The sequence below is a fragment of the Bubalus bubalis genome, chromosome 13, assembly GCF_019923935.1.
Source record: "Bubalus bubalis isolate 160015118507 breed Murrah chromosome 13, NDDB_SH_1, whole genome shotgun sequence".
Classification (NCBI taxonomy): Eukaryota; Metazoa; Chordata; class Mammalia; order Artiodactyla; family Bovidae; genus Bubalus; species Bubalus bubalis.
The window spans coordinates 78,121,017-78,143,946 of NC_059169.1; the positions used below are offsets into that span (position 1 = coordinate 78,121,017).

The following is a 22,930-nucleotide window of genomic DNA, read 5'->3' on the forward strand; positions in this document are numbered from 1 at the left end:
TCTGTTTGAATGAGAAGTTGTGAAGACCAGAGACATATCTTGCTCACCGTTTCACCCCCAGTTCCTGGCACAGTGCCTGGCTGAAGCTGCAAATGCCGATGCAATGGCTACTGCTTTGCACTGAAACAGGCAGATACACCTATCTTCCTTTGGTCCGATTTTCATTCCCTATTAACCACAACCTGAGCTACAGTCCTGGTTCTTGGTCCTTGATCTTAAATTGAAAAAGGTAAGCAAGATATGCATATACTTTCTACATCAGCCTTTCTGACAGGATCCTCAAAACTGAATCATCATGGGCTATGAATCTTCTCTTTTGTGGTATAATTCTTATTTCTTGGATAATATCAGTGTGCAAAGGTAATTCATTTTCAGTGCAGTACAAGTGTGTTCATAAGAGGAAGAATGGGATAAACGTTTTAAATAACAGATACATAGCATCTTACATTATGACATAATTACCAGTTTTTAGACACTGAAGATAATACACTGTATTATAATGCAATGTGGTAGGCTTCCATTTTAGGAACAAAAATCAATTTCACATGAAAAAAGATTTATTTTAAATTCACATAAAATACATTCAGAGTAAGTCTAAATTTTTATCACTTAAATAATATAAAACAAACACAGAGGAGCTTTTAAAGATGTACAGTCTCCATTATGTCCAAAAAACACACATTAAGAGCTTTCTTATAATTATTGATCATCACCTCGTTGCCTTAAATTTCTAGACTTCCCATTTTCAATTCTTCTCTTTTTGAAGACTGGGGCCACTCCATCTGCCACGACTCCAAGAGAAGTGACTGTTTTTTCTTTAAAAACCAGTTGGGGTTCCCCAGCAGCATCAGCCTCCGAAGTTGATACATATTCATTTTCAGCGCTTGGAAGCTCCAAATCTACCTCCTCACTGGAACAGAAAGAAAAAAAATGAAATCACTATTTGACAGTGTAAAACAAACTTTTACATAATATATGAGTCCACCAAAACCTCAAGGTCATCTTTCTAATGATAATACTGGAAATTAGAAGCTGGTCATTTTGGAGAAGGTGATTATTTTAAAATACTGATTTTATAATATTACTTAAGATACTGAGCATCCATATAGGTGGACACACAAGGAAAAATCCCTTCTATTCTTTTGTTCCTATTGGGTATATCATTGAAGGAAACGTTTGTACTTATATATGAGAATATATGGAGAAGGCAATGGCAACCCACTCCAGTACTCTTGCCTGGAAAATCCCATGGACGGAGGAGCCTGGTAGGCTACAGTCCATGGGGTCGCTAAGAGTCGGACACGACTGAGCGACTTCACTTTCACTTTTCACTTTCATGCATTGGAGAAGGAAATGGCAACCCACTCCAGTGTTCTTGCCTGGAGAATCCCAGGGACGGGAGCCTGGTGGGCTGCCGTCTATGGGGTCACACAGAGTCAGACACGACTGAAGTGACTTAGCAGTATGAGAATATATATAAATGACAAGTGTCTACGAAAAGGGATTTTGCCATGGACTGAGAAGGATTCTGAAGGCTTTCACAGCACACGATGAAAACCATGGAATCTCAATGTCCTGGTGTACTAGGACTATCTACTTGGCTGTTATAAATAATCAGATGACTAGTCCAGAGATCAGTACCCGATTAATATGAGCCTATCATAGTCTACCCTCGACATAGTCAACCGGTCTCTGAAAGAGCATTAAGTCACACCATAGCCATTCATGCCACCCATGAGCTTTTTGAACATGGACCAGGAAGACCATTATATTTACCTCTCTAGCAGCTAAGCATATAAAACTTGTTGGGAACCATACATTCTCCTACTCAGAGAAAGGAGTTCTGTAGAGATAAGAGAATAAGGCCTGCAAAGAAAAGCAGGATGGGAGATGGAAAATCCTGCCAATGTTTTAGGCCTGGTTCCAGTCATCTGTGAGGCCCAGCCCAATTCCTGCCTCTCCTGTGGCTTGTAGGGAGAACCTTTCTGGGAATTTTTGAATAATAACCTTCTTCCTTTCTTTTTTTCTTGTGAGGATGTTAGTTCCCCAATCAGGGGTTGAACCCAGGCTCCCTGCAGTGGAATTTCAGAGTCTCTAACCACTGGACTGCCAGGGAAGTTTCATTAACCTCTTCTTAAAATTTAAAGTAACTCAAGGTTTTCACTTGAAACCAAAAGATTATCTGGTCAGCATGAAACGAAGAGTGATGACAGGAGAGAAAAAGGAATAAAAAGGTAAAGGGATGATTTAAATGTTAGAAGTCTCAGATATCAAGAGTTGAGAACTCCCCATCTAAGAACAGTAAGATTAGTAAAGATCACACCCCCCCAATCTCAGAAGAACCCGTGTAATGTAGTCATTCATCTTGATCCTTGGAAACAGAGGAAAACCTTTCCCAGGGGCCAGGAGAAGTCTGAAAGGTAACGGTAGATCTAGAGTAGTATTCTTTTTTTTTTTGGCCACACCGCATGGCATGTGGGATCCTTTGTTCCTTGACCAGGAGTTGAACCGGCATCCCCAGCACTGGAAGCACGGAGGCTTACACTGGACTGTCAGGCAAGTTGCTTGAGCAGCAGTTATTCTAACAGGAGCATCCATACTGAATGCACACTATAAACCAGACTATGCGCTAGGCACCTAGAGTAGGATAATTCTGTTTTGGCTTTTCTAGTGTCTTTTTTAGTACTAGAACGCCTTAAATTTTCTTTGTTTTCCTCCTTTTGGAAACGACCTCTTTCTTCCTCTCTGAGTTTTGAGCTTAATTCAGTTCATGTCCAGTCAGAATTCACAGTGGTTAGCCCAGGAGTGGGAACTGGGTATCTGGTGAAAGCTAAACAGGGCCACTTTGGGAACTGGTAAAACAGCACTTCTTTATCGCTAGAATCTTTGTCAGTATGAGATAAGCCGAAAGCTTTGCTACCGAGTGGGGAGATCCTGCCTGAGAAAGGCAGGCAAGTCAGAGGAAAGCGGAGACAAAAGTCAGAGACCTTCACAGTGATTTCTCATCAACTCTGGCTCTTGATAACTGCAGAGACATGATTTCTATGTGTTTGCTTAGAATTTAAATTTAATATATGCTCTTCCATTCAATTATCTTAAAAGTACATGTTAACAAGTTTCCCTCTCACATAGACTGTGCAGAGAGGTCCATGGTGACAGTATTGAGAGATCTTTTCACGGTCCATTCTATATACATGTAGATAGGCTCACAGGCTTAAAAGAGGTCTCTAAGCACTGTAATAATTTTAAAAACTGAAATAGGAAGCTTGCTAGGACTGCAAAAAACAACATAAAAGAAACTATGTAAATACAAAGAATATAAGAAAAAGAAAATTTCAAATCTGTAACGCATAGTTCAAAACTAGAAAAAGCAAAACGTGACAAAGAAGCTATCTCAATAGATCCTGATGTTATATAACATTTCCTCAAAATCTGACGAGGGGATGCAGGAAACAGGTGTGCTTACTGGAATAGGTCTTAAATCTGATTTGTTCTGAATACAGATGCCTTCCAAACTTTTCTTTACTGTATTAAATATATATGACAAATGCAACTTTTAGTGCCTTTTCCTACTTCACTGTTTTCCCTTAGATTGCCAACAACGGTGCTTTCCAAGAAGGCTAGCAGCCTCTGAAGTTGATGGGGTATTCATTCTTGGCTTTTCATTATTTTTAGAGAGGCTGAGGCTTAGAGAGAAGTTAAATAACTTGGCCAACCAAACCATTAAGGCAGTAATATTACCTGGATTAAAACCCAGGCCAGGGACTTCCCTGACAGTCCACTGGCTAAGACTCCGTGTTCCCAATGCAGGGGGCCCAGGCTCAATCCTTGGTTGAGGAACTGGACCCCGAGTGCTGCAACTAAGAATTCACACGCTTCATTAATCTGCATGCCACAACTAAAGGTCCTGCAGGCCACAATGAAGACCTGGCACAGCCAAATAAACAAATACTTAAAAAACAAACAAACAAAAAACCTAGGCCTGTGTTGATCTAAAACCTATATTCCTTCCCCTAGACTCCTCTGCCTCCAGGTTAAACTAAAATATTCCATTATCCAAGCAGAGAGAGATTTGAGAAATGAAGGGTTTGAGGGCTGGACAAATGAATCTCTATCCAAGAAAGTCTATGACAGACTCACTTATTTCACCATCTTGGTGTTTGGTGTTGTATTTTGATAAAGTAGTCAAATCATAGTATTACTTCCTAACTAGGATTATGGGAGAGATAAAGAATGAGTCCGTTTCTGAAATCATGGTCCTAGGAAATTCCTAAGTGGAAGCTAACAGAAGTGGCAATGAAGTAGGGAATAAACCCTTGTGACATAATCAGAGGAAAAGATGTTTGAAAGAAAGGTAAGAGACTATAAATAAAATATATTACAGAGAGTATACCTTCCTTTCAAATAACTTCAAAAGTAATTACATAAGCACTTCCTCAAAACCATAGTCATTTCCAAATTAAAAATGCAAACATTGTAAAGGTTATAGTATCTGAACACAATGTAATAAAGGTGAAAAAACAAACCAACCTACATAAGAGTTTGAAAAATAAGTCCTTTTGGAAAACCACCAAGTCAAAAAAGTAAGCAAACACATGATATTAAACTGTTCCAAAAACAATGAAATCAATAAAGCATCTTTCAAAGTTTATATGATATATGGACAGAATTATACTAAGACACAGTGTGTTAGTGTTTAGACACAATAGTGTCTTAATCAATTTCAGTAAGAACTAAGAACAGACCCCTTCCTCACCCACTGTCAACAGTCTAAGTGTTCACCTGAATAAAGAACAAACACAAAGAAACTTAAGAGGAGTCAGAGGAAGAAAATTACAGAGGTAGAAATGAAGCAGCAGAAAAATCCATTAATAAATGGATATGTAATTCAATAGACAATTAAAAATAAGAGCTGTTTCAATAAGGAAAAACATTTAAACAACCTTTAGTGGAGACCCCAGTCTCCATCCCCACAAAATGATCAACTATTAGACAGCTATTCATGAAGAAAAACTGCTTGAGTCCATTTAGGAAACTTAAGCAACATAATGGGATGAAACACCATGAGAATAATTGCAAAAGAAGAGAAGAAACACGACTTCCCTTGTTTGCATCCTCCCATTCCCCAGGCCGACAACGCTCAGAGATAAGAGGAAACCTCCCAGCTGGAAAGAGTTCCCCTCACCAAGAAAAGATGACAGGGGTAAGCCCAGCTGACGCAATCTTTTGGGCCACGTCCTGCTTAGGTTTCATCCCACCCACGGCAGTGAAGCTGGGACCTACAGAGATGGATAGGAAAAGGGAAAAAAAGCCCGGGACTACAGAGAGCAGCCAAGGAGTGGCAGTGACTGCGGTCCACAGTGGCCTGTGCTACGGACAAACAAGCCGCTTCTGCCGCTGCAGAAAGCGCCAAGAGGCCTCACAGCTGCTGCGGGCGCCCCAGATTTCAGCAGGTACCTTGGTGCACAGCTATTCGTGCTCGCGGATGCCAGCTGCCTCCGTCCCTCCGCCCTCCTTGCTGCACTCAGCTCAGGGTGCTGTGCAAGATGGCAGCCTGGACTGCCCTCCCACGGCTGACGCCACGGCCGCTGGCACGTTTGAGGTGAGCTCCTCCAGCGGTGTGCTTGCACGCTGCTGCCCTGCCACCCATCACCAGGCTCCACTGCCCAGAGGGGAGCAATGCACACGGGAGATGATGCCAACAGCCTGGGTCTCTGCAGTTGCTGGCTTGTGGGCCTGAATCAGGTCCTGTCTTCTCTGTCGCTGGCCTGCACAACCCCGCTCCTCAGGAACCATCCCTGTGGCAGCACACTGGCATTCCTCCAGCCTGACCCAACACCATCCTCCACCACAGTGCGTATACTCATGGGGAGATTGTGCAGCCATGAGGAAGCGCCCCAACAGCCAGGGTCCCTGAAGCTGCCGGTGAACCTGTAGCTGACCCTGGCCCTTGCTGCCTGCCTGCCCACTACACCCACAGGCATCTCAGCTGGCCCTGCAGCCGAGTCTCTGCACCCCGCCAGAGCCAGCCACCACCACTGCCGGTCCCGGCCGCTGGCTGCTGAACCTGCAAGTGCTCCTGAAGACCCCAACAGCCCCTGGGGAAGCCCTGCAGTGTCTGCTGAGGACCACACAGCCGTGGGATCCTAGTGACTGGAGTTAAAGTGGTGACACCCCCCCTGGATCCAGGGCTGCCACACGCCCCTGTGTTTGGTGCCCTGAACCACTAGACAAATCTCATGGACAGATGAGCCTGGCGGCTACAGTCCACAGAGTCCCAGAGAGTCAGACATGACTGAGTGACTGAGCTCACAAACACCTATTATGTGCCCATCACTGTTTTTAGTCTTGGGGTTGCAAACATGAGACTTACAGACAAAAGCTGGATAGAAAATCCTACAAAATGCCATGAGTAAAAGGAGTAAAAGTGAACAATATTTTTTTGATGAAAATATGAAATACTGAAAACAATATTGTTGCCATAATTTATTTGTAATATTTATATAAATTCTATACTTGTTGAACACTTGCAAATGACTAACCGGGAAAAAATAGGAAGAGACTACTTAAAAAATTGGGAAAAAAAATATAGGGATAAACCATGAGATATTAGTATGTATCATATAAAAGGATATATTAAATCACAGGAATTAAATCTTTATGGTACTGTCACAAAGACAGATGGATTAATGGAACAATAGGTAGTCAGACGCAAATTGGTAAATTTAAGAGTTAAACACAGATTAAAAAAAGGCCACTTAAGAATGGGGAAGAATGAAAAAAAAAAAAGGCGGGGGGAAGAATGGTACTGGCAGAATTGGTTTGCCAGGGAAGGTAAACAATTATTTTAGAATCTTATCTCATACAATGTTTCAAAATTATTAAAGATGGATTAATAATTACACAAAAAAGAAGTAAGGCCATACAAATCAGGAGGAAATATAAGTATAAACTTGACTTTTAAATGAAAATGGGTAATAGCAATAAAATCACAAAGGAAAAGAAAAGAAATCAACTAGTTAAACATTACAAAATCCGACATATCTAAAACCATTATAAGCACAATTAAAAGTCAAACTACAAATTCTTCTACTAATAAATGGTTAGCTTCTGCACTACATAGAAATCTTATGCAAGTAAGGAAAGACTAATACCTTAACAGAAAAATTTGCAAAGCATATGAACAGACAATTCACAGAAGAGTAAATACAAAACACTAATAAATACAGGCATATGAAAAAAAGTTTCAACCTCACCAGTAAATCTACTTAGGAAGTCAGACACAATCCATCACCTGTTAAACTGGTTGATGTTAAGAAAAATGGCTTTTCAGTAAACTTATCACAGGGAAAACAAAATACTCAAATTTTAAGAAATCTCAACTTTAAAGTACAGGTGATGTTGGTATACGAAGACCATTCTCCTATTGTAAATCACTTAAGAGCCCAAGTAATTAATGCAGTCTATTATTTCTGCAACTTCAATATACATAGTCGATATACTTTGGTCCCTGGCACTATGCAGCATTAAATACATATTTCCTAATATATCATTAAATAACATAAATAAAACCTGAATATTTACTAAAGACACTTTAATAGTTCAGGTATATTCTGTATGCTATCACTAAGGAATCACTTCTCATCAGCACCGTATATAAAGTTGCCCAAAACTTGCATTCCTCCACCCTGTGAAAAAATATGACTTTTCCATCAAAGTACAGTTTAACAGTGAATAATTTCACTATAAAAGTATCCACAGCACTAGTGTTTTGGAGAAAAACCGTTTAATTCATATAGATACTTTTTTCCCACTCAAAAATATTTTTTAAGCATTTAAGAAACAACAGTGTGTGAAAGCGTGGGTTATGTTTTCCTTTCATTGTGTAAATGATCCAAAGACAGTAAGTGATATGAACACATAAGCTACTCATGTAAACCAGGTAACATTTCTACCATGACCTTGTTTAGTTGATAAAACCATTCTGCTTTATGAATAAAAACCTAAAACCTTGGGTGAAGTGTCATAAGCCATTTTTAATACATTAACAAAACAAGGGCTGTTTTCTTGCCTTTAGATAGATTCCATGAGGCATGAACTACATACGCAGACATTTGCTTCTCTGATAGAATAACCGTGGTGAGTGTGAAAATACTCATAAGTATATGGCATGTTAGTATGGTCAAGAGAAACATCATGTCTTTGTAAGAATGAAAACAATGCTTAGTTTTACTTTAAAAAATAAACATTAGTTTACATTTTAAAATATTCAGAGAAAATAAAACCACTCTAGAAATGAAATGAGCTACACTTTTCAATGAGCACCGTATTCCTGAAATTAAGTACTATAATTACAGAAGTACTGTGACATAAAATACTTATAATAATATGGGACAGGATTAAGTTATAATTGTTGGATTAAGTTTCAGGTACTTACTGGGACTCAACTTCTGGTTTAATTTCCTGCCATTCTCCATATGGGTTTGGCTTTTTATGAGCTTTGGGTTTTTCTTCATTTGAACCTGATGAACTCTTCCCTTGGGTATTTTTTTCTTTGGGTTTTTCTTCACTTGGACCTGATGAATTCTTCCCTTGGGTATTTTTTTCTTTCTGTGTTTCTGGTTCAGTTCTTTTATTACTATTTTTATTTTTTTCCTAGAATGTCAAAGCAAAAAATATTAGTAACAAACCTCAAAGAAAACTGCCAGGACCAAAAATTTCTTTAATATAGTCTTGCTACTGATCTATAAATAATAATGCATTAACTCAATAGTTCAAATTTGCACATAACACAACAAATGAACATGAAAGGACTTCTTTAATGCTTGATTAGGTTTTGCATTATGTCTAAAATGCTAAAAAAAAAAAAAAGCTAACATACCATGGCCAAGGCTATTGAAATATACCATGACCCCTCTACCTGTTCGACACTTAAGAGACATACACAGGCCTTATTTATCCTCTCTCCTCCACTTCACTGCTTTCTCTCCTTCCTCACATGTCCCACAGTGACCTTCCTTTATACTGCGCCCCTTCTGAATTTAATACCATGTCACTGGACCCTTCTATACCCATTACCTACGTAAAGAACTTCTGGTGGCTCAGATGGTAAAGAATCTGCTAGCAATGCAGGAGACTCGGGTTTGATCCCTGGGTTGGGAAGATCCCCTGGAGAAGGGAATAGCTACTCACGCCAGTATTCTTGCCTGGAGAATTCCACGATCAGAAGAGGCTGGTTGGCTACAGTCCACGGGGTTGCAAAGAGTTGGGCACGACTGAATGACTAACACTCAGTCAATTAGAGTTAACTGAAATCCATTTGCACGTTGAGGACACTGCCAGAAATTTACTGGCCTATACAACTGGTAATGACATGAAATTAGGAAAAGACACATCCCTGAAGGAGAAGCAGCTTCTGCAGAGCCCCTGGGGAGAGCTGGTGCTTTTACGGCACCCCTTCAACTGGGATAACAAAGCCCTGTGGCTCGGTTTAGCCTCTCTGCAAACTGTACTACCACGGGTGGCAGTCCTGGGACTCTGTTTTGTTTGCAATCCTTTGAATGGATGTTAACACATTATCTTATGCTGCTGCTATCACAGAACCAGGGCACAGCATCAGCTTTCTCTAGCAATCATGACTGCTTCCAGACCATGTCATTTTTAAAATAAAACATTTTTACTGAGGACGTGAAACTTTTTACTTTGCAATAAACGTCTCCTCTGAGACCCGTACCACCTTCTATACAGTTGTCCTCCAAACTTGGTGATCTAACGACCTCTGGCCACTACTCCATGGAAGTGGTGACTCTGGTAACTCAGGCAACACATTCTATTCAAACTCCTGTGGTCATCCTAGGGCTTAAAAATTCCCCACCCTCAGTTTTGTGATGCACAAAACCATTGACTTTGGCTTTCACTATATTTTAGTGACCTAGTAAGGTATTTTCCTCACATGTAGAACCTGGTGCATAGGTAGTATTCAAATATTAAATCCTCACATTTATGTTCCTGTTAATTTGAATTAGGTCATCACTCAGAAATGCCCCACTTGTGAAATCTTTTTTTTTTTTTTTGCTGAATAACATTTCCTTCAAAAATATGCTTTATTTATGATTTTTCTACATTTGATTTTAAAATTCAACAATAATTTGTGAAATCTTACAAATCCAACACAATGTTACTCCGTTGGCTTCCTGGCTCCCTTACTTCTATACTTCCTGTTCAACCTTGCTGCTATCTCTACTACCTTAATTTCCTGTGCTCTGAGTCTGCTGGTCTCATCTAGACTTCATATTCTTCATTATCAGGCCCCAGCCCACAGAGAATCACTTCACAGACATTCCTTTGCTATCTCCCTTAAATATCTTTGTCCCTATGCCTGTCTATTGGAAAAGATCTAAAAATCTCCAACCTAAAAATCTATCCAACCATCAGTCTGTCAAGTGTTACCAAAAAAAGAATCACACAACATACAAACTGATGAGCCTTCAGAATTTATGATATCCAATTTCAGCAGAGACTGTAACACTGCTAAGTAATGTGCCTCCAGTTATTTCTTCTCCTGGTCCCTTTAGTGATTATTCAAAATAAACATACAGCTCCACAGGGCTGAATTAATCACTGTATATTCATAACATGGAATACTATTCACCCATTATTTCAGTGGATGAAGACTTAATGATGTTTTCTGTGACAGATTAAATTACAAAGTGATAATAAAACCTTATTACAGTATGACTCCATATTTTGCTTAAAGCAATGTTCAAATCTGAATATAGAAATATTATAGACCAGTAACACCAAGGTGTTTACTGATTTCTCTGGCAAGTGGCCGGATACTTTGAAATATTTTGTTTGCTTGGAGTTAATAATATCTGTCCCAAATTGGATGCTGGGTTACCTAAACTGAACTATAAACACTAAGATATGTGTTACACAAAAAGCGTTGCTGCTGCTCTTTTACAAACTGGATACGTTCTTCACCCTAAGTTCCACCAAGATTTATGGGGTGGGTAGAGAAGTTGCAGGCAAAGACAAGACCCTAGGGAAGGCTGCAAGCGCCCTCTCTCCAGCATCCTGGATATTCATTCACCTCTCAGGCCAGTACTCAACCGTGGATCAATGTTACGTGTCTTGTCCACTTTGGCATCCAGGCTCCTGATTGTTCCTAGAAAGGTCACAAAAGCAGGAGGACTAGCAACACTACTGCGTGTGAGCGTGCTCAGTGGTATCTGAGACCCCATGGACTGCAGCCCACCAGGCTCCTCTGTCCATGGGATTTCCCAGGCAAGAGTACTGGAGTGGGCAGCCATGCCCTGCTCCAGGGGATCTTCCCAACCCAGGGATCAAACCCAAGTCTCTTGCATCTCCTGCAAGAGACTGCATTGGCAGGTGGATTCTTTATGTGCTGTGCCACTGGGGAAGTCCAGCAATACTATTAACACTATTAAAATATTGGTTTTACTTTCCCACCATGGCTGGGCACTCAGCACCACCACCTGTCAATCCTCTTTCTTGGTTCATTTCCTCTCCCAACCTGGCTCAGGGATTATTTGAGTCTGTTAATGCTGTCAAGCTCCCCAAAGTTCCTCTCAGCAAACAATCTTGATTTCTTCACACATGAGTAAGCTGAGGCTAAAAGGCATGACTTCTTCCCTGACAGCAACTCATCTACAGTCAAGCCTTATAGAAAATGAAAGCCTGACCTTTCCACAGAGAATGAGTAACCTATTCACTTACCCCTGTTGGTATTCTTTTGGAGTTCCTCTTAAGGAAAACATTACCACTACAGATCTCTCACAATTAAAAGTCAGTATGTAGCCACCATCCTGTCATTTAATTTCTACTTTTCATTTCATATCCCAACCACACACACACTGTGCACCACTTTTCATCCTCTTGTAATCTGAGTTTTACCTCCTGAAACTCTGGTCTAACCACTAAAAGGATATCAAGGACTTCCTGTCTGCAAAATTCAAAGGACATTTTTTCTTTTTTAGACCAAGTTAGTCCTTGATGCTCTCTACTCCAGGGCTTCCCCAGTGGCTCAGTGGTAAAGAATCCGCCTGCAATGCAGGAGCCGCAGGTCCAGTCCCTGGGTTACCTAAACTGAACTATTGAACCACTCTATTTTTCTTCCCTGGAGAATCCCATGGACAGAGGAGCCTGGCGGGCTACACTCCACAGGGTCACAAAGAGTTGGAAACGACTGAAGCGACTTGGCACGCACGCTCTCTACTCCATTGGCTTCTGGGATATTTGATTCTTCTGCTTCTCTGCATACCTTTCTTTCTTTCTTTTTTTTTTTTTTAAAGTTGCAGGGTATAATGTTTATTTTTATTTTTTATTTTTTTTAATTTTATTTTATTTCTGCATACCTTTCTAATCATTCTTTCCTCATTCTGCTTTGTGGGCTTCTCTCTCACTTAAAGTTAAATGTTTCCCAAAGTAATTTTTCTAGGTTACTTCATCTGTTCTAAGACTTAAATTACTACTAGGATTTTGATGATACTCAAGTTAACATTTCTAGCCTTAGACATTAATCCATGCATGTTCAGACAGCTCTCTGGATGTTATAGAGGCAGCTCAAACTTAGGAGGTCTAAAAATCAATTTACTATCTTGCTGGTATCATTTATCCAGGGGCCAAAAGTCATGCATATCTTGGTTTTATTTCCACCTTCTACCAGAAAGCTGAAGAGTCTATAGATCTTTTTATAAACTAACAAACTGTTGTAAAGAACCAAGAACCTACCTTAAACTTTATTATTAGCTTCTGTGTTTCTGTTGGGATCTCTTCTTTTTTCTTCTCCTTTCCTGCCTCCTGTTCGCCATCAGACTCACCATGTGAATCTGAAGATTTGGACTCTTCTAGGGTGCCAAGTGACTTTTCATTGACTTTACTAGAAGGCAGATCACCGGAGTGTGGAATGAAATCATCGGGTTTTTCCCATCTGGATTCTATTCAACACATTTTAACAGTCATCTTATTTAGTTACCAATTCTATTTAAAAGTAATTTCCAATATAATGTTTCCTATCACTTATAAGATATTAAGTGGCAACACTGCATCTGTTTCACACCATCACTTTAAGATAATAGCATTCTCAAAGATTTTGCTATTAACTTTCAGAAATTAAATTCAAGCAATCTGGGTTCACTACATGTATCAACTACAGCCCCAATGGAAAGAGACCTAAAAACTGGGTAATACATTCTGAGGACTCAAAATTTAACCACCACCAATTTCAGGAAACGTGGTAATGGACACACAGGAGATTTTCTGAAATTTACTTATCACAAAATTTCCCTGGGATCTTCACAAAGTGAAATAATATGGCAAGATCTGAATAAACAAGTCCTTTTATCATAAGAAGGAAAAACCCTCAGTTGAACTATACTGCCACCCAGTGGTTTCTTGGGCTTTTAGTAAAATGACAGCAGCTCTAATTATCTTGCAGTTATTCTCTATTTTCAGTTTAATAAAAGTGATTCTAAAATTTATTGTTCAACTGGGAAAGTTTTAAGAGTAAAAGGGGCTCTATTAATAATCACAATGGTCCAGTCCCTTATTAACTGCAGGGGACTTTCTAGCACTAATGAAAAACATTACTTTTCCTTGCCTCTATTTCACACAAGTAACAAAAGAGCTTTCATGAAAAATTTGTTAAGCATCTAATATGTACTAGGCACTGCTTGGGGAACCTTACAGACACGTGACCATCATGACCTCACAGAGTACACGATCGACTCTACTTAAGAGCAACTGTAGGTTCAGTGACTTGCCCACAATCACAGAGCTACTAAGGGAGGATGCCCAAAATCACAGAGCTAGTAAGGGAAGAAGGTGTGCGCTGAGCTCACTCAGATCTAACCCCTGAGTTATAAGTTATTTTATGTCTATACAGATTTAGTGTATCAGGTTTACTGAGATAGAACCACGGTCATCATTGGGCAGACTGGGTATCTACTTGGAGATGAAAAGGGCCTGTTCCTCCTAAAAGACTTAATGTTACGTAGCAATCTTTGGATAGCAGGAATCAAAAAACAACAATAAAAACCATCTCAGAGTTACACCAATACTATAGCTATTTTGGTAAATTTAACTGTAGAAGAAATCAACTATAATTACTGCAGACTAGTTGTATGAAATTAAATTAGATAAAATCTTAATTTGAAAAATTTAGATAATAATTAGGTAATAATAATTACATGTTTTCTAAATATTTATGTAACTGAAAATTATTAAAGTAAAAGTGAAAATTAGACAGTCTTCACCACTGCTGAAGTAGCTTCAGTTCTGTTTTTTGAAAAAGGAGAGGGCAAGTTGAATGAGGTGATCTTCCAAAATAATGACTATATTTCTAAAATAATCATGATAAAACCAATCATAGTGGAGAAAGTAAAAATGAGTTTCAAAGTAAAATGTGTGAATGCGGTGTCACTTGAGAATAACAATGTACAGCTCAGTATATTATAGAAACCTCTTTGCTTTTCCATTGTATTAATGCTTTTAAATTATAAAAAACAATATATTGGAGAAGGAAATGGCAACCCACGCCAGTATTCTTGCCTAGAAAATCCTGTGGGGAGAGGAGCCTGGTGGGCTGCTGTCCATGGGGTCGCACAGAGTCAGACACGACTGAAGCAACTTAGCAGCAGCAGCAGCAGCATACTAAAATTCTCAAGTTCAGACAGTTCACCAGCAGACTAATGAACAGTGTCAGGTACAATTTTAGACAGTTTAAAAGATCATCAAAAGTACTACTTACCCCCTGTTTCTGTATTATAATAATAGGTATAGCCATCTTCACTTAACCCTTCTATCCACACAGTCTTCCCTGTTGCCTAATGGGAGGGAAAAAACCCAATATAAACTGAAGATGCAGTTATATATTAGATAACTAAGACAGTCAGCCAACCTTTCCTTTCCTATGGAAACCTGGGAATTGGTACTGATCATGGCCCGGAAGCTGATTTGTGTTAGTCATGAGCCACCTTTCATGAATGGAATATCTCACTTCTGAACATCTGGACAGTTCTTCGCAGACTGACTAGGATATATAAATGGCAACTGACTGCAAATCAACTAATAACATTCGCCCTGCATAGACTTTTAGGGTAGACAACACTTTTCTACTTCCATCCACCCTTTTAACAAAAGGATTACAGAAAGAAAGGAGCAAAGTGCCTGGGGGGATTGGGAGGCTTATCTGCAAGTAAATCCAATTAACTAAATCCAACAAAAAATCCCAAACGCCAATCACTTTAAAGAATAAAGAAAATACTATTAATGTGCTTCAGTTACCTTTTTTAAGTTTCCTTGAAATCCTTCAGGTTTCTCCCACTGAGATGCTTAAAGCAAAATATACTGTATTTGTAAAATCTTTCCAAAATAATTTGGCAAATATTTACAATATACTCAACATGAATATTATGTGTCTGTGGTTTAAAACATAATTCAAAGATAAAAGAAACAACATACACCCTAGTAGTATTGTGTAGCATACATGTGAATGCTATGTAACCAAGAAGGGAGGACAGAATGAAAGATAAGAAGTTACTGGTGCTTCCACAAGAAGTATTAGAGCCAGGTAGGGCTCCTCTTAAAGACTTCTTAGAATTCAGGTTTGATAAATTTTGAAGGCATGAGAAGGCCTTCTGACATCTTAGGGCAGGGGAGAGTGAAAGATGGAATGAATGACTCAAGACAGAACTGAAATACACAGGAATGAAAAACAAGCATTGGTAATAGAAACAGTATATAAAGTAGGATGGTGAACAAAGGCAGCAAGGAATAGGCTGCAGAAGGGGGAAAATGTAATTAATAAGTAATTACTATGTAAATTTAAGACAATATTTAGCATATAATTGTTTATGGTTCACTGCTGAACTACAACATGCACTTCACTAACAGCTCAGTGCAAACTCTCAAGAGATTATTACTGTTTCTGCGTAGTCAAAAATTGACTGTGACTAGAGATCTTAATAATTTCCACAATATTGGTAGCCCAAGGTTTTTCTCCTCATTAACTCTCTAGTCTCATTTCCTACCTTCCCAACCATTCTTAACTTTTCTTCTACCCATTCCTTGAATATATGTACCATCCACCCTTTCTATTTCTTGTTCTCTACTTTCTCCATGTGAACACCCCTAAAAGTTAAAATATTTACAAAGTTTTAGCAGGAAAATATAAAGCTACATAGTTTATTTATATTTATAGTATATAAGGAACCCATATTAAGTCTTTAGTGATGACCTTGAATCACTATGAAAAGGGTACATTTTTAAAGGGCACATAGTTGGTTTTTTTTTAACCACTGTGGCAAAAATGTAAAGTTAGTCTCTCACTGTTAAAGTGTTCTGATAATAACTGAAGTTCTAACACAAAATAAACTGTCAGTTATCATTTTCTACTGTCTTTATGCCTAAATGACGCACCTCCTGTGATAAGATCATAATAGTAATGGTGGCCCTCCGAGGTTATGCCTTCTACCCATCTGCCCTTTGAAGCGTCTTTTTTCTTTTTCTTCTTTTCTTTCTGCTGATTTGATGCAGAGGTGGGTGGAACCGTGCTGGTTACTGGTGACACGCTTGGCTCTGAGATCTCTAGAGAAAGGTGAAGGAAGGGTGAAGTAGCTGATGTAAAGTCTTCCTTTCTGGTTTAATAATTTTATTCCAATCAAAAGCTTGACAAGATTCCTTTGGGAACCTGATACATTACTACAAAGCCTATATGGAAAACGAAACATGCAAGAATATAAGACTATCCAGGAGAACATCCCAAAATATATATATAAGTCAGACAAACGATAAATCTTTATAACAAATACGACAGAGAGTTAATGTTCCTAACAAAGGTCCCTTACAAATCTAACTTTCTAACTCAAAAATGGGCAAAAAGTCAAAGGTAACTCAGAGAATTAACATTATCTTCACTAATAATCAAGGAAATGCTGCTGTTGCTGCTAAGTCGCTTCAGTCATGTCCAACTCTGTGCGACCCCATAGACGGAAGCCCACCAGGCTCCCCCGTCCCTGGGATTCTCCAGGCAAGACCACTGGAGTGGGTTGCCATTTCCTTCTCCAATGCATGAAAGTGAAAAGTGAAAGTGAAGTCGCTCAGTAGTGTCCGACTCAGCAACCCCATGGACTGCGGCCCATCAGGCTCCTCTGTCCATACATACAATTGTTTTTGCATTAGATCAACACTGAAAAGAATGACCAAACCCACTGTTAGTCTTATCCATCAGGTATTTACATGGGTGTAAAAAATAGGTAGTTTTTACGGCTTTGCTTTTTTTCCAAAGGAATAGTTATTTCCAACATCAGTTAATAAAATAATTTCTAGAAAAAGTGTAAATCAGCCCAACACTTGTGAAGACAGCTTGATTTCATCAATCAATTTATAAAACATTTGCACTGCAAATCTGCAGTCTCACTTCTTGAAATTGAGCCTACAGATATAAATTGTGACAACGTGCCTGCGTGAGGGCGCTCACTGAAACAGTCTTTCTAACTGGGAAAAACTCTAAGGATCCTAAATGTTAATCAGGAAGAGACTAATTACATAAACTATGGCATTTTAATACACACATATATACACATACACATATATACGCCACCAGAAAGGACTGTGCCATTTGCAACAACATGGACGAACCCTAAACACATTATGCTAAGTGAAATAAGCCAGATACAGAAAGACAAATACCGTTATCACTTATATGTGGAATCTAGAAAAGTCAAACTTGTAAAAAACAGAGCAAACAGGGGTAGTTAACAGGGGATGGGAGGTAGAGGGATAAGACTGACGCTGTTTAAGGGTACAAATTTGCAGTAAGTAGTAAATAACCCAGAAATCTACCTCACAGTTTGAATATAGACAATGATTTTCATACAACTATGTAATATGATAAATACTGCTAGAATGCAATCACATTACAATAAATCTATCACGCTAACGTACTGTAAACCTTAAATTTACATAATGTGTCTAACAGTAAACAAAAAATTAAAAAATAAAAAAAATAAAAATCTACTTTCTAAACACATGTATACCTGTGGCGGATTCATTTTGATATTTGGCAAAACTAATACAGTTATGTAAAGTTTAAAAATAAAATAAAATTAAAAAAAAAAAAAATCTACTTTCTAGTAGTAAAGTCAATTATCTGTCCATAAAAGGTTGATTCATTATAATTCAACTACATAAATAAACATGATTCATAGTTTTGATGGTATGGATAAAGTGAACTAGGGTTATAAGACAAGGCCTATTTTTTAAATGAATAGATCCATTTAGCCAAAAAATTAGGATCCATAAAAAACTCAAGTGTCTCTGAAATGAACTACTGGCCTAAGAGCAAGGGCTAGGTAACCCCTAGCGTAATACAGTTGTTGTGAACGGAGGTACTGCAAGATGAAGCTTCAAAAGCAAAATGAAAAGTGCATAAGCAAAAGTCCCACAGTCTAAATAGGGCTGTGATACACAGCCTTATTGATACACAGCCTTATTGATATACAGCCCTAGTGATATACAAAGCACTAAGAGTATACCTAGCGTATAACTTCTCTATGGAAACAGTAAGAGCTCACTTAGCACGACCTGTGATGTTACTTTTAAAACATGCTGGCTGCTTTTTTACCTGACTCTAAGCCAAGCCTTTTCAAATCCTCCTGGTATGCTTTCAGGGCAGCTGCCTCCATTGCAGCAAACTCCTTTGACGCCTTTTCTTCTTCCTTTGCCTTATCCAGGCTTTTCTGTTTAATCTATGTAAGACACATATAAAAGTGAATGCTAGATAAAGGGCTGAAATTTACAGAGAAAAAGTGGCAAAGAAAGAAACAAACTAGATTACCTCACTGATCCTCTTCGCCACATTTTCTTTGTGATTCTTTCCTCTTTCATGAAATTCAATGCTCTTGAAGGTTAGAAAAAAAGACAAAATACAAAGGAAAACTACACATCATAATGTTCACAGCAAAGTAACAGTAAATAGGGAAATGGAACATAACAAAATTGAAGTACAACTGGCAGAAAAGATAAAAATTAATGTTCATGCAAACTGGCCCTTTTAATCAAATGATGCTAAGGAACTAAACCACATTATTTATTATTATGCCCTCTGACAAGGTTTCCTTTGGTGCTTAAAATAAACTATGATGACCATATTAACAGAGAAGAATACAAGGTACCCTGGATGACTAATTTAGTGAACATGACTGTAACGAGGGCTCAAGCAAGACACGAAGCCAAAAGAGGAGTGGAAAAAAAACCAAACACCTCACACTGCAAGGAACACCTCTTGGGGCTTCCCTGGTGGCTCAGTGGTGAAAAGCCTGCTTGCCAATGCAGAAGACGCAGGTTTGGGAAGATCCCACAACACTGAGGAGCAACTAAGTCAGTGCACCCCAACTACTGAGCCTGCGCTCCGTAACAAGAGAAGACACTGCAATGAGCAGTCCACGCGAGGCAGCGAGACAAAGTCGGAGTGTAGCAGCAAAGACCCAGCAAAGCCAAAAATAAATAAACTAAATTAAAAAAACAAAGAAAAACACCTGTCAACATAAAATGTCACAACCGATGAGGCTAGAATTTGTACTGCTCTATTTGCCACATTATGCTAAAAAAAAAAGGAATAAACAATGATTCTCAACTTCTCCAAATTGAGAGAAAAGTAGGCATTAAAAATTGCCTTCTAAATTGTAAACAAATACTATTATACAATGTGGTAATAGTACAAAATGTAAAACTCCTATGCAGGGCAATCTAAAATTAGGATACTGTAATAGAGAACAAAGGAGCTCCTTATACACTGATGATAAAAGAGCATCAAGATATGCTGTCCAATTAAAAAAAATAAAACTGTGCTGCACGACAGTGTAAACAGTATGCTACCTTCTATGCACGTTGGAATCTACAGAAACATTTAGATACAGATATGGAAGCACAGACAAGAAAATGAAAAGAGGGGTAACCTATGAGGAATGATGGTAACTGGATGGATGGGGACTGAGCTGATGAGTGAATATTATTACCTATTTAACAGCCAGAATGCTCTCTAAATTACAAATGTGTTGTATGAAATAAGAAATTTCTGGTTAACTTTGCAAAGTTCTGTCAATCAATTCTTACCTAATGCACGTGCTGAGTTACTCTAAAGTACTGCTGTGAATTCCTCTTTAAAGTGTGACTTCGTAAAGCAAATATTCATCCTCTATTTTTCATATCTTGGTTTCCTAAAGTTGGTTTTACTATACAGAGAATATTAAAGGCCCAATCAAAAATAAATTGTTTCTAGTTAAAGGTTAAATCAATGTGTATTAGCCATTCAAGGAAATGAAGAAAGACAATCCTAGAAAGAATTATTTTCTCTAGATAACTCAAAAACTTCACTGAATTGCTTGCATACTTCCAAAGAAGAGAGGCTATCGGTGATTTGCGTAGCTTTTAAAACTTGACTTTTTTTTTTTGGTAAGGATGGGCAAAATCAAACAAGACAGTCAAGAACTTGAGCAACTATTCAAAAAGAAATAAAAAAAGACAAAACTGAAAAATATCCTCAAACTCTTTGCAGATAATAATAAACGTCTACCAAAGAAACATAACATTGTTATAGATAGTGTTATTATTCTTTTACCCATCCACCTCTACCAAGTAATAAGGATACAAATATACATCTAAAAATACCCTATCATTGATCTACTACCTACATGCATGAGAAGGGGTAAAAAACAAATCAATGGTGCCTTTCGTTTTATGTCTTAAAAGGTGAATTTGGACTAAAAGATATACTAATAATGTGCTTAAAGTTTGCTATTTTCATATTCCATGACAAAGATAATGATGTCTTTCAAATTTAAGCATTTAGAAACATAAAGCTCTACATCAAATATATTTAACTACCTATAGAGAAGAAATATACAGGAAAAACTACGATAACGTTTCTTTTTACACGTTAAGGACTTTCTGCTTTTACTTTTCTTTGTATACAACAATACTACAAACAGCACTGTCATAACCTAGGTGTTTCATAAACATGAATGTGATTACCCATCAATGTCCAGTTCCTGAATGTGACTGAAGGGCCAGAGAGAAATAATTTGGCTTAGTACATAATCAAATTTGGGCTGATGATAAAGAAGGCTCACAACTTTCCTACAAGGAATGAAAACACAACAGAAATTGTTCGATGTTTTGAAAAATCAAGAGCAACGCATATGAAAGTACTTTGTAAGCTCTCAGTTGAGATCAACAAAGAACATCTCACATGAACACAGTATTAGGAGACTCTCTAATAGAGGAATCATCATACAGGCCTATTGTCCGCGATCCAACACTTGCAGTAATCACAGAATTTCTTTGGTTGTGACTTCCAGTAGTCTGCCCTGGAAAAGAAAAAACAAGTTTATTTAGAATCTAAAAAGGTAATGTTTGCATGATTTACATCTTCTTAGAGTCTGAAATGCAAGCTTCAGAATCTTGTTACACACAGCACTGTTACACACAGCATCCTGTTTTATTATTTAGCTGATTGAAAGCAGTCAACTGAAATTCTGTTGCCACTAGAGTAAAAGAGTCTGCAACGGATTTAAAACTCCCTTAAACAAAATAGCTTTTAAAAATCTATCATTTGTTATTGTCATCAGTGTTAAGAAATAAGTAACGTGTTGGAGAAGATCATCCATTCCTTTCTGGCATTTTTGGAGGTGAGGTTACAGTAACGGATACTTGAAGAAACTCATCAAGTCCACGTTAAATCAAGTTATTTCCACTCAAAGAACTAAACATAAGACGCCTCTGGTGGGAGACTGTGGCTCCTCCGAGACTATCAGTTAATACAGTTTGTTCTTGAGCCTCAAGGCAAGAGACAGTTGGAAAAGCCAATAGATCTCTCAGCTGGCAAGACCAAAAATTAAAGTCATAAGCTAACCAGGGCTGGCCGCTTCTAGCAGGCGGAGGCGGTAGCGGTGGCCGCAGTTCAACCCTACGGTTTCACAACACCCCACGGTTCAAGCGCCACTAGAACGAGGATGCTCGCGGCCCCCGACGGTGGAGGCGGCGGCAGCCCTCCGTCGCTCCACGGCGGCCGTCCTACCTGCAGGGGCCGCCAGGCTCCCTGCCGGAGCCCGCGCGTCCCCACCCCGGGACGGGAGAACCGGCCCCGTCGGTCCGCCGCCGGCCCCGAGCGAGTTAAGGGCGTCACGCCCCTGGCCGAGGGCGGGCGGGGGGGAGAGGGGCGGTGGCGGAGGGAGAGACCCGGCGGGCGAAGGGCCGCCCGGAGAAACAAGACCTCGTTGTTTGAGAGCCTGAGACCCGACTCACATGACTGGACCAGGCGCTCCGCGGGCCGCCCCCGGCCGCGGCCGAGGCTCGCGCTCTCCGCACGGAGAGAACCGGGCCCCAGCTCACCACGAGGCCCACCGCAGCCTCGGAGCGCGGGCGCCTCCCGCCGTCCCCGGGGCCCGCGTTCCGCCGCTCCCAACTACGGGTGCCCCGGCGACCCAATCCGCGTTCGCGCTCTCCTCCCCTGCGCTCCTCCTCGAGGGGCGGGCCTCCGGCTCCCCGAGAGGTGGGGTCGTTATAAGCGGGCTGAGGTCGCCGACGAGGGGCGAGAGCGCGACGGGACTTGAGGGGACGCTCAAGTCTCGCGTCCCCGCGTCAGCTCGCCTTCTCTCTTTCTATTTTCCCTTCCCGAAATCCAGAACCTCCACCCTCCTTCTAGGCTCGCTGGCTCGGGGCCCGAGGAGCTCGCGCGCCGCCTCCGCCCCGAACGCAAACAGCTGTTCCCAGAGACGTCGCCGCCCTCAACTTTGCCAACTGGTCCGCACGCACTTTGACCGGCGGAGCAGCCCGGACCCGTAGGCTGGGGAGGGGGCCGTTGGCGGAGTTTAAAAAAAAAAAAGAAAAAAAGAAAGGTGAAACAGCT

The 22,930-nt window shown here is 39.7% G+C and overlaps 1 protein-coding gene across 3 annotated transcripts; it reads right to left on the reverse strand.

Annotated features, from left to right (window-relative positions):
• Positions 1 to 539: 539 nt before the first annotated feature.
• WBP4 (WW domain binding protein 4) lies at positions 540 to 22,916 on the reverse strand. 3 transcript variants are annotated; one of them, XM_044926867.1, is made up of 10 exons: positions 22,837 to 22,916; positions 21,317 to 21,389; positions 18,860 to 18,922; positions 18,647 to 18,770; positions 16,441 to 16,608; positions 15,307 to 15,353; positions 14,771 to 14,846; positions 12,754 to 12,959; positions 8,438 to 8,655; positions 540 to 910 (listed from the first exon to the last, which is right to left on the reverse strand). In XM_044926867.1, the coding sequence occupies exons 4-10, from the start codon at positions 18,705 to 18,707 to the stop codon at positions 700 to 702; spliced, it is 987 nt and encodes a 328-aa protein (XP_044782802.1). In that variant the 5' UTR covers positions 18,708 to 18,770; positions 18,860 to 18,922; positions 21,317 to 21,389; positions 22,837 to 22,916; the 3' UTR covers positions 540 to 699. The 3 variants fall into 3 exon arrangements, with proteins under 3 accessions (XP_044782802.1, XP_006076583.1, XP_044782803.1); XM_006076521.3 differs by lacking the exon at positions 22,837 to 22,916 and adding an exon at positions 22,327 to 22,481; XM_044926868.1 differs by lacking the exon at positions 22,837 to 22,916 and adding an exon at positions 20,137 to 20,255.
• Between the last annotated feature and the right edge of the window lie 14 nt (positions 22,917 to 22,930).

Excerpts from the sequence above, each read along its gene's own strand:
- WBP4 (XM_006076521.3), bottom strand. Across the intron at positions 18,771-18,859 it reads TGGCGAAGAGGATCAGTGAG|ATTAAACAGAAAAGCCTGGA; the intron begins GTAATCTAGTTT and ends TGTCTTACATAG. Across the intron at positions 16,609-18,646 it reads AAGGCTTGGCTTAGAGTCAG|AGATCTCAGAGCCAAGCGTG; the intron begins GTAAAAAAGCAG and ends ACCTTTCTCTAG.